This window comes from Oncorhynchus mykiss, chromosome 16, assembly GCF_057628025.1.
Source record: "Oncorhynchus mykiss isolate SJ-2025 chromosome 16, ASM5762802v1, whole genome shotgun sequence".
Lineage (NCBI taxonomy): Eukaryota > Metazoa > Chordata > Actinopteri > Salmoniformes > Salmonidae > Oncorhynchus > Oncorhynchus mykiss.
Genome location: NC_143037.1, coordinates 32380333 through 32392781, shown reverse-complemented (window position 1 = coordinate 32392781; position 12449 = coordinate 32380333). Strand labels below are relative to the sequence as shown.

The 12449-nt window shown below is 38.3% G+C and overlaps 1 protein-coding gene across 3 annotated transcripts in view; it reads right to left on the bottom strand.

Annotated features, from left to right (window-relative positions):
* Positions 1–11758, bottom strand: part of cpn1 (carboxypeptidase N subunit 1) — a 147487-nt gene extending 135729 nt beyond the window's left edge. For 2 of the 3 annotated variants that reach the window (XM_021565593.3, XM_090202558.1), the window contains exon 1: positions 11191–11751. In XM_021565593.3, the coding sequence (XP_021421268.1) occupies positions 11191–11425 (235 nt within the window). In that variant the 5' untranslated portion in view covers positions 11426–11751. Of the gene's footprint in view, positions 1–11190 lie in introns of all 3 variants that reach the window. The other variant, XM_021565595.3, reaches the window with a different exon arrangement.
* Between the last annotated feature and the right edge of the window lie 691 nt (positions 11759–12449).

Here is a 12449-nt window from a genome sequence, read left to right as displayed (position 1 = left end):
ATCCAAACATTTTAAATAATTTAATGTGCGGTCAACAATAATTTCAGCACTGTTAAGATTGGGAAAGATAAATCAATCTATATGATATTTGGCTACAATTAGGCTGGTAAAACATCAGACAAATTGAGGTGAATGTTCACAATGATAATCTTTAGTCTAGTTTGCTCATATAACAGTGTTATAAGAACATTTTCCTAGCATGTTAGCTAGCTATGTAGCCTACGCTAGCCTTGTAAAACAGGTTTTGCTCTTCACTCTTGTAGTATCCTGACCAAAATCCCTTGACTTTTCTGAAAATCAATCAATGTGATTTTGTTTCACTGAATCGCTGTCTGTATGTTTGGTTATTTGATCTCTGGCTGGGCAAATAAGTGGAAGTGGCAGCTCATCTATTCGTTTGCTAACATCTGATCAGAAACATTTAGCATGCTATGTAACTTAAATCAAGTGTATTATTTTGCAATTGGCAACTCAAAAAGCCCACTGAGGTCATGAAATATGAACACCAGACTCATCCTTTTGAAAATATAAATTGATATGATTTTCTGTGCATATCATGAAAGAATATAGTCCCAATTTAACACCCTACATCTGCTTGTTTGTTTCAATATCTGGGGTTTTGCGTGTGCATTCATTGATTGATTGATCTTATGCCACACAAAGATAAATAACATACATATTTCTAAACCAATCCAATCTGTTAGTAGTTGTACTTATTGCAGCCGTTACTGAGATGGTTTAGGTAGTCTGATTTATCAACCTTCCCTACCTTGACAGTTATTCTGAATCCAGGTTGCGGATGACTTAGTTCCAATTGTTGGATATCATCACTCTGGCTGGATTTCAATAGGAATTACACATCAATTTGCAAGCCAGCATAATGTCACTTACATGCCTGATGTGGCCTGCGAACTATGAGTTTCAGACCACTGTATTAGGGTAAAACTAGGCTGTCACAGTAAGTTATTTTGATATATGTGATGTATTGTCATAAAGTGTTACATTTTAATGATAACATATTCACTTAGGCACTCATTTGGTGAAGACCACAGGACTGAAAGCAATCAAATGTCACAAAAAAAACCCTCATGGGTGGTACAGTTACTCTACAATTGACTCAAAAGACACATTGGGAGATATACAAATACAGATTTACACCCTTCATAGAGGGTTCTATGAAGAACCTTTAGAACACTGCAGACACTAGGTACTCCACAGAATGAGTTTGACAACCTTGCTTTAGAGAATGAAAGGGTTATTGGTAGAACCCTTTGCAGAGGGTTCAAGGAAGACCCAGGAAGAGCCATTTACAGAGGGTTCTATGAAGAACCCTTCAAACGGTTCTACCTAGTACCAAAAAGGTTTTCCCTATGGGGACAAACTGAAGAAACCTATATGTTTCTGTTTAGGAAATATTTTTATATTAATTACCAGTTTTGAGCAGTTCAGTGACAGTTCAAATTACAATAAAACAATATCAAAAGCTATGTGAATATTGTATTGTGAAAAGCAGATACTAAGATTGAATATGCATGCAAATTGAAAGAGCGATCCTATACCGATTTTTTTCAATTTTATTTTCTACTTTTTAAATACATTCCAACATATGTGACCCACGACTTGGATTTGGTCCAACATTTGAAATGATGTGTTTTTACATTAGATAAAAGTAGAGGTTCTGAGCTAGAAAATGGTATATTATACACTGCAGTTGAGGAACAATGAGAAAGTAATTCTGCTTTGGAAGTTGATAAATTTGTAACCCCACTTTTGAGAAGATGGCTTGTGAATGTCTTGGTAAGCCTACTGGAGAGCTCTTCCTTGTCTACATCCACTCAACATCGTTCACACCCGCTTAAACCTCTTGATACTACCCATCCCGGGTCCGGGAGCTAATCATCAACTTACACTAATTAGCATAACGCAACGGACATAAATATTACTAGAAAATATTCCCATTCATGAAATCACAAGTGATATATATTGAAACACAGCTTAGCCTTTTGTTAATCACCTTGTCATCGCAGATTTTGGAAATATGCTTTACAGCCAAAGCAAGACAAGCATTTGTGTATGTTTATCGATAGCCTAGCATAGCATTATGACTAGCTAGCAGCAGGCAACCTGGTCACGAAAATCAGAAAATAAATCAAATTAAATCGTTTACCTTTGATGAGCTTCGGATGTTTTCACTCACGAGACTCCCAGTTAGATAGCAAATGTTCCTTTTTTCCAAAAATATTATTTTTGTAGGCGAAATAGCTCCGTTTGTTCTTCACGTTTGGCTGAGAAATTGACCGGAAATTGAGGTCACTACAACACCGAAAAATGTTGCAAATTAGCTCCATAATATCGACAGAAACATGGAAAATGTTGTTTAAATCAACCCTCAAGGTGTTTTTCAAATATCTATTTGATAATATATCAACCGGGACTGGTGGCTTCTTAGTAGGATAGAGAGAAACAATGGCCGCATTTGTCCTTTACACACAAAACACTCTGAGAGACTTCAGCTGACTACTGACGCAATGTTGACGTTCAGGCTCATTTTTCAAAATAAAAGCCTGAAACTATGTATTGTGACACTAGACACATTAGGGAAGCCATAGAAAAGGAATCGGGTTGATATCTCATTCACTTCTCAATAGGGACGTATAGGAACGCAGAGCTTTCTAAATAAGAGTCCCTTCCTGATTGGATTTTTCTCAGGCTTTCGCCTGTAATATCAGTTCTATTATACTCAGACAATATTTTTACAGTTTTGTAAACTTTAGGGTGTTTTCCATCCTAAGCTGTCAATTATATGCATATTCTAGCATCTTGTCCTGAAAAAAATAGCTGTTTACTTTGGGGATGTTATTTTTCCAAAAATGAAAATAGTGCCCCCTAGATTCAAGAGGTTAAGCCTTAGCCCCAGCCATCTCTTTAATGATTCAAAGTGTAGTAAACAACCAAATATTTCAAGACTAAAAGTGGTGAAAGTAGTAGCAAAAAAATATATCCTAATCTAATTTTGGTGCGGGTCAGGTTGTTCTTCCCATTACCGTCTCTGGAAAATATACACACAATATCAAATAGAATCATGTGCATTTGTCACATGCACAGAACACTGAAGGTGTAATGTTAGGTAGAATGTTTTCCTACTGAGCTTTGGCAATAGCGCTATTAACTTCAGGGCAGCAATGTTGAGAGCAGTAACAAAACATTTTCAGTTCTTTGTGATATCTTTCAAAAAAGCTGCGTTAGACAGGATTACCCACGCATACTTAGCAGCTCATGTTATAGACAGACGCATGCTACATATCAGACCAATCTGAACTCATCTCTCGGCATGTCCAGCCAATCCATTATCTCAGCCAATCATGGCTAGCGGGAAGGTTCTGTATTTTTCCGTAGCTATACCAGATAGGCTCCTTATTTAATGATTGTATAAATATTTACAGATGGCATACAAGTTGTTATTAAGGCACATGAATGTTCATACGTTCCAGAAGGCATTTCTACAAAAAACATTATTTTGGTCAAATAAAATAAAAACTTTCAAATTCCTATCCTGTAAAGTAGTGGCGTGCGACATATGCTTAGTGTCTTGAAACGGGTCACATTTATTTCGGAATGTATTTATGAATGTATATGACAATATATTTTAAATGCATCAGAATATGTATTTAATGTATTTCAAAATACATTCTGAAATACATTATTGATGTCACGTTCTGACCCTAGTTCTTGTGTTATTTGTTTGTTTTAGTTGGTCAGGACGTGAGTTGGGTGGGCATTCTATGTTTTGTGTTTCTAGGTTGGTTTTCTGTGTTCAGCCTAGTATGGTTCTCAATCAGAGGCAGGTGTCGTTAGTTGTCTCTGATTGAGAATCACACTTAGGTAGCTTGGGTTTCACTGTTGTTTTGTGGGTGATTGTATCCGTGTCTGTGTTTATTCGCCACACGGTACTGTTTCGGTTTGTTCACGTTTATTGTTTTTGTATTCATAGTGTTCAGTTTATGTTTTTTAAATAGCCCTTACACAGCCTAGAGGTGTGTTTTGGGTCATTGTCCTGTTGAAAAACGATAGTCCCACTAAGCGCAAACCAGATGGGATGGCGTTTCACTGCTGTATGCTGTGGTAGCCATGCTGGTTAAGTGTGCCTTGAATTCTAAATAATAAAGCACCCCCACACCATCACACCTCCTCCTCCATGCTTCATGGTGGGAACCACACATGCGAATATCATCCGTTCACCTACTCCGCATCTCACAAAGACACGCCGGTTGGAACCAAAAATCTAAATTTGGACTCATCAGACCAAAGACAAATTTCCACCGGTCTCATGTCCATTGCTCATGTTTCTTGGCCCAAGCAAGTCTCTTCTTCATATTGGTGTCCTTTAGTAGTGGTTTCTTTGCAGCAATTCGACCAAGAAGACCTGATTCACGTAGTCTCCTCTGAACAGTTGATGTTGAGATGTGTCTGTTACATGAACTCAATGAAGCATTTATTTTGGCTTCAATTTCTGAGGCTGGTAACTCTAATGAACTTATCCTCTGCAGCAAAGGTAACTCTGGGTCTTCCTTTCCTGTGGTGGTCCTCATGAGAGCCAGTTTCATCAAAGCAGTTGATTGTTTTTGAGACAGCACTTGAAGAAACTTTAAAAGTTCTTGAAATGTTCCAGATTGACTGACCTTCATGTCTTATAGTAATGATGGACTGTCCTGCTCGGGAGAGGCGAAGTTCGGGTCATGTGTCCTCCGAAACATGACCCGCCAAGCTGCGCTTCTTAACACCCGCTCGCTTAATTAGTCGCTAGAGCACAATGAGCCAAGATGACACTGGGCCAATTGTTCGTCGCCATATGGAACTCCCGGTCTCCTGGGATCAAACCCCAGGCTGTGGTGTTGCCGCAAAACTACGATGCAGTGCTTTAGACCGCTGCGCCACTCGGGAGGCCTTGGCCTTAAAATGTATTTTGAAATAAATACAACTAGCTAGCTACTGTTTGTGTAAAACAGCTACATTTCAGTTGTGTCGCCTAGTCCTTCGCTAATATTAGCTAGCTAGCTATGTTGCTAAAGGCAGACTGTCCCACAAAAGGTGCCTCATTTGCACTGAGATGTCACTTGATATCCAACGATTGTCAACACAAATTCAATTCTACATTTTAACTACATTCATATCTTACTACTTATTTACCTTGGTTCTCCTTGGTCAACATTGACTGTCACTGCACTTTTGTCCTCGATGTCGCTCAATAACATGTGAACCAGTGTCAACCACGTCTTTTTTTTGCTGAGTAACATTACTACAAATTCCTACACGTGGGTATTTAATGACAATTTCAACAGCTGGATACAAATTTAAACTTTTAAAGTGCGCACCCAAATCCAATACTGTTTTTACCTCGACACAAGGATTTTGATGGCTCGTGTGCTAAGTGATATTATCAGCAAAAAAAATAAATGTTGTCAAATACCTCCAGAAGAAAGTCATGCTCAAGAAATCTGTGAGGTGTCCTATCTGTGGCCACAAGCAGAAAATGATGCGTGCGAAATGGAGACATATAGTAAGTTAACGTTACAACCAGTATTTATTGCCCTAGATAACTTTGAGAAAGCTTGAAATGAGGAGTACTATAAGAAATGTTTAAATATGTGATTGCACAGTGAATCTAACATTCATCTTGGTATGCTGGTATGTAGCCTAGTTAGCTAGTCTCATAGGTTTAATGCGTGTACATTACTGGCGCCGAGCTGACAATTGACTCATATGGCATTTCACCAGCCGGAAAACATTTTAAAAAATGGAGAAGAATCCAAGCTTTCCAGTGGCCAGTGTACTTCATAATTGTGTCTGTGCTGCTTGAGAATTTTGATTTCCGGTCTTTCTACAAGGGCTCAAGCTCCTCTGACACTCAGGACTGCAAGCCGGTGTAGAGCGAGTGAAGACCTTAGGACACGCATACCCTTCTGGTCTACCTTTGGCCTGCAGCCTACCACTCAAGATGTTTCATCTCTGTCTGGAAAGCTGTTGTTCTCCTTTTTCCAACAATGTGGATGTATTCCTACTGCTACTGTTAATTGATAAGCATAGTAGAATGGAATGTAATAGAATTACTTAGCTTACATTCCAGTTCAATTATCACTTAGTGTTATCAAGCACCTGTGTCTGAGTTAAATGTGCATGTTTGCTTGCAGGATTTGTAGAAGCAAGGAGGCATCATCAGACTCCTACTGCTCCATCCAGAAGGATTCAATGTTTAGCCATTCTCTCGTTCCACTTACGAACTGCGTAACATTTCTTTATCGGTAGGTTAATGAATTTGACAAACTAAGAGAGTTTTGGATAATTATATTTTTGGAAAGTGGTTCACAGTCACAGCATTATCCAAAAGGGCTTTCTAAAATCCCTAACACTTTTTTTGTTTTGTTTTTACACTGGGATGACATCATGTTCCATTGATGATTAAAAATAGCTGGGCTAGTGGTAGACCTGCCAAGGTCAGAAAATACATCATTTTGACCGCGTTTTGACCACTGTTTGTAAATAGCTGTTACCCATAGAAAGTCTATGCTCTTTCAACACCCTATAAAATTAAGCATAACAACCATACACAAGGTACTGGTGAGTGTGGGGCTCTCTGCTAAGTAATTACATTTTAGTTAGTGTTCCATGGCATTGGCTTGTACAGAAGTGGAACAAAGTATAGCGAGTAGGTCTCTACATGCTGAAGAGAATGTGGTTTAAGGTCAAGTTAAGGTTGTGTTTCCAACCTAAGGTTGTGTTTCCAAAAGTCTTGGACCAATCGTGGGTTTCATTTATGAAAAAAAGTTTTGGGTTTCTAGTGTCATGAGCTATTGATCTGATTTGGTCATTTTTTTGTGGCAATACTTGAGGGCTACACTTGAGGCATGTTGATATGATAGAGGATGCCATTGCACGGAGCTCAAAGAACCTGACAAGAATGACGAAACGCCTGAGAAAGGTGAGAGGTGCAATATCATTGTTACCGTTGTCGATCAACACAGAATTATAAGCAATGTTAACTCTGGAAAAAACACCAGTTTAGTTTACCTATATTCACTCTGAGAAAATGTTTGCTCACTTAAAAACTATGTAAAAAGGGTGTTTTTAATCATCAGGCTTTTGGTATATTTCATGTGTTATTTACTGGACAGCTTAAAGGGGCAGTTCAAGATTTTACACAATTAGCTTGCTTTCCAACCATCCCAACCAGTGTTCCCCACAGGAATTTAGGTTACTTGTCATGGTTGCAGGCCGGCAAGGGCAGCATGGCGCGACTGGGGAGGCTTGCACCACTGCTGCTGCTCTAATTTGTTATTCTTGTGAGCCTACACTATTCAGTCAAGTAAAGTAAAAGCTGTTATGTTTTGAGTGTTTTGAGTACAATTGTGTTTTGAGTACAATTGTGTTTTGAGTACTGTTTTTAGAGCTGCAACTAACACCTATTTTGATAATCAATCTGTCAATTGTTACTTTGTTTACTCAATTTGTTTGAATTTTAAAAAGCCTGTTTTGCAGACTGAATATAGGCTGAAGTGCAAATGGCAATAACAGACACACTCAAACTGAGTCATTTTGTTAAGACTTCCATTAAAGTCGATTGCCAAATGAGACAGGAACAGTGTATCCTCAATACTTTTTTGGACTATCAAGTGAAATTTGATTTTGGTGTCCCTTCTATAGAAGTTGAGGGTCATGCTCCCTGGGACACTCAAGTCTTATATCACTAACATTTGTCTTACCTCTCATTATTGAAGGTCTGCAACAAAGCCCTGAGGAGGTTCAAGAGGAGGAAGGGTTTCCAAATTGGGTCAAGTTATCTAGTAACATTAATTATCTGGGATTGGGAACTGAGAGATCATTTGTTGATATATTTATCTTATGGTAATCAGTTGCCATTTTAAAGTACTCCTCAGTAGATATACTGATATGGAGAAAAAAATAGAGGGCTTGCCCATTTTTTATATACTGAATTATTTGATAAATACATATTTCAGTGCTCTTGGACACATCATCAGTGATGTTTCCTAGGATTATGTTTTGGGTCTTTCAACATTATACGGCTTCACCATCAGATCTTAGCTTGTGTCATAAGTGACATTATGCTAGTTTCCATGGATTTACCTCGCTATTTCAAGGCGTGACTAACCACTGTCATAAAACAACGATATGAACTTGTTCCTATTTTAAGTACAATCCTGGAAGGATGGCGTTAACATGGAGAAGACAGGGTTGGGTGTTTGGGATGATGGAGGTAAAACACAACAGACGCACCCAGTTCTTAAAATGGCGGAATACCGCTCACAGGCAAACTTAATCCCTATCATCAGACAACATGTGCGAAGAGGATCCAACATTCTGAGTGACTGCTGGAGAGCCTATGTCAGGTCTCTGAATAGGCTGGGTTACAATCACCAGACAGTCAACCACACAAACAACTTTGTGGATCCTCACACAGGATGTCACACACAACACATTGAAAGGGTGTTGCAGACAATAAAGGGGCAGGTCTGGAGGCTAAGGGTTTATAATTTAAAGAAGCATCTCCATTTTATTGAGTGGATGTACTAGTTGGGTAAAGAAAATAAGAAAGGAGTACTCTCTCAACACTTCAAAGACATTGGATTAGTATATTGGCATGCACCTAGAGGAAATATTTTGTCAAAACAATTCCAAGCTGTAAGATCAGATATTGTTGTCACATAAGTAGGGTCAATGTTATCTTCCAAATTAGTGTGTTTCATTCTTTTGACAGGGTTATAAGCATGTTTTGTTGCTATCAGTGTTTTTTGGGTCACTGCACGTAAAAATGTTTTTGATATCACATGAAACGTGAGACTATGGATTCCATTGCTTCCTAACATATCACTGATCAACAGTCAAGAAAGTGTATTACGAAACTGCTCCCACTACAAACAGAAACACGTTATAACATAGTAACTACATATTAGTTACATGATTAAATCAAAATGTTTTTCACTTTACATTAAGTTGCTTGTTCCTGTGTAGAAACATTGTAGTTATGATGCTAATCTTTAAAATGACATTGTAATGACACATTTTGATAAACCTGCAAAACATTTAATCATATTGAAAGTACATAGTAATTACTCTTAAAGGTGCTGTAACAAAATGTTTCCTAGATTCAGATGGATTCCCATTGATCACAACTACTAGTACAGGGTGTCTGCCAACGTTGTAACATAGTAACTACATAGTAATTGTATGAGTAATTCACAGTACGTTTCAATTTACATTAAATTGCTTGTTCCTGTTAAGAAACATTGTAATTACAATACTTTTCATTATAACTAATAATTGCTGAAATGTTGATATATACCGCAATATACTTAATAACAGTGAAAGTACATAGTAATTACACTTAAAGTTGCTGTAACAACATGCTTCCTAGGTTGAGATAGATTCCATTGATCACAACCTCAAGTACTGTATTTTTCAGATAAGAACAAATTCTTATTTTCAATGACTGCCTAGGAACAGTAGGTTAACTGCCTTGTTCAGGTGCAGAATGACAGATTTTTACCTTGTCAGCTCGGGGATTTGATCTTGCAACCTTTCGGTTACTAGTCCAACGCTCTAAGCACTAGGCTACCTGCCATATTGAGTGTCTGCCATCGTTGTAACATAGTAACTGCATAGTACTGTAATTACATGAGTAAGTAATTTACATTAAGTTGCTTCTTCCTGTGTAGGAACATTGTAGTTATGATACTTTTCTTTATAACAACATTGTATTAACTGACATTTTGATATATCCTGTGAAATATGTAATTGCATGGAAAGCACATTGTAATTACACAGGTGCTGAAACAATGTTCATCCTACATTGACGTGTATTTTCCCAGGGATTGTAATAAAAAGGTTTACCCTACTGTGTTTCACTTTACTTGAAGCTACTTTCTCATGAGTACCTACATTAACATTATACAGCACATTATATTATTTTGAACAACATTTCACTTACATTACACCTTTTAAGACAGAGAAATAAACCAAAATATCCCTTTTCAAAGGCAGGTACATAGTATTTACAAAGGTTATACCATTATGTGTTTCACTTTACATTAAGTTGCTTGCTTCTGGGTAAGTACATTATAGTTGCATGCATATCCATTGTTAATACATTGCTCTTACATTTAATTCAGTACATCCTTTAAGCCAAATAATATGGAAATAAGATAACTGAAGCAGTAGTTAATGATAGGGTGTGCGTCGTTAGTCCTAGCCTAGCTTATTTTGGTGGTAGTGACTTATGTAGTTACATGTAACAAGGTTAAATAATAGGATGCATTGTTAACATGGTGCTATACAGGAGACTGCAAAAGTGTAATTACAAAACATGTTAGTTACATTTGGAATAAGACATGTAAATATATCATGAGTAATTACACATGTGGAATAACCTCCGACAAGCTGATTTGTAATTGCATGTCTTGTTCCACTAATAACCTATACCGCTTAACCCTTATTACACTACTATGTTATAAATACATATATTACTATTTAGTTACATATTAATTAATGTACACTTAAGGTAAAGCGTTACCAAGTGGGTATATCAGAAGAACTCTTAAATGAAAACCAATCAAACAATGTTTCCATCCAACCATTTTATGTGAGTAAAGTACCTGTTGGATAAAAAAAACGAATGTCAGGCCATGAAACAGAATAATTGTCGATAAACTTTCCAAATGTCGACAAAAATATATATATACTTGGAGGGTGGATCTTTTTTTAGTCTGTGAAACAGATCATATTGCAAATGTCAGTGGAAACACTAGGTTGTGCATTTGTTGATAGAATAACCATCAAGCTTTCAGTCACGCTATGCTATGTTGTGTGGTACTCCCACTACTAATTGGAAAAGCATACAGTTTATTAGGCTACAGACTCAATCATTTATGATGAACTTCACAGGGTGGTGAAAGTGCATGAGAGGAGCATGATGCTCCTTTCCAATAAATATTGAAGGTCTTCATTTTATGCTGGAGCTACAATGATCGGTGCTTGGCTGCCAAATGACAAATAAAAAATGATCTCGCTCTTATCCATCATCTCATCATGTAGCATACCTTGAAGGAGGTGAGAAGCCATAAGTTAACCAAACATCACAAACCCTCTCTAAAGCCGTAAAGTTAAGAATGGACCACTCACTTGCTTCGTGGATGCCTGGGGTATCACTGAACTCCAGTACATAGAGGTGGCGTCCCTCCACACTGCGCCCAATGCTGTAGATCCGTGTGATGTATGGGCACTCGCTCTGCACTACGAACAGGGCCCGCACTAACTCCTCATAGCGGTGGTGCTGGATGTCAGATGCCCAGGCTACGGTCCCATTTAGGCCAATGAGAAGGGCCCCGAGCCAGACAATATTCCACCCCAGCCACATGGTCACTTACTGTAGCAGGGAATTGGAGATGAGTTGAGCTTCCCTTGACTGCCAACCCCTCTCTTCGTCTGACTGCCTTAGAGCCTGTCTCTCACTTATTCTCTCTGTTCCTCTAACTTTGTTTCTCTCTCTCTCTCTCTCTCATTCTCTCTCTCTCTCTCTCTCTGTTTTCTGCCTCCTCCCACGAGCGCCCTACACCCCCACACTGAAGAGCAAATAAGGACAGCCCCCTCTCTCTTTGTCTTGTTCCCTTACTCTCTCAACTGCCTCTTTCCTTTGGTCCCTTGTCAAGTACGTGCTAGTTGCTTCACTGGCATTAAGTGTACATAAGAGGCTGTCTGGTTTTACTATGTACCCCCCCCCCCCCCCCCCTCTTCTCTTCATTATTCCTCTCTTGCCAAATGTGGGGGTTTAGATTGACAATAACTCCTGGCAGGGGTTTGTTCTCTCTGCCACTGACTACAGTAAAACTACAAACATATGGAGTAGGAAAGGGAGACAGAGTGTGTGTGTGTGAGAGAGAGAGAATGATACCTAACTCACATATGTTACTTGAAACATTTATTGGGAATTGTTTATATGATCCCCTTTCAAGCAGTCACATTTTTACCACATTCTTGTCAGCATTCACCTTTTATAACGCCATTGCTTTCTGCAACTGAGCAAGAGTAATTCAACTTTGACCCTCTTGTTGCAATCGTTGTCTTGGCAACCTGACATGAGAGCAAGCCCTAAAACAAACAGAAATGGACTGCTTTCATTTCTTAACATTCACAACAGTAAGTTAGCAGCTCGCCATACTAGTAAATTCTTTGTAAATAATTACCTTGTAATGTTCCTGTTATGGTGAATAAGAAGTTGGCTACAGTTAAATTCAAACTTTGTCACATATTTTCTGATAGTTATATGAGCTGGTTAGCCAGCTAGATAGCTAACAAGCTAACAATAAACCAAAACATTGTCTAGAGTCTAGAGAAAGTTGCTTTTAGTTGCCTGGGTTGCTAGACTGACATAGTGAAAGCTA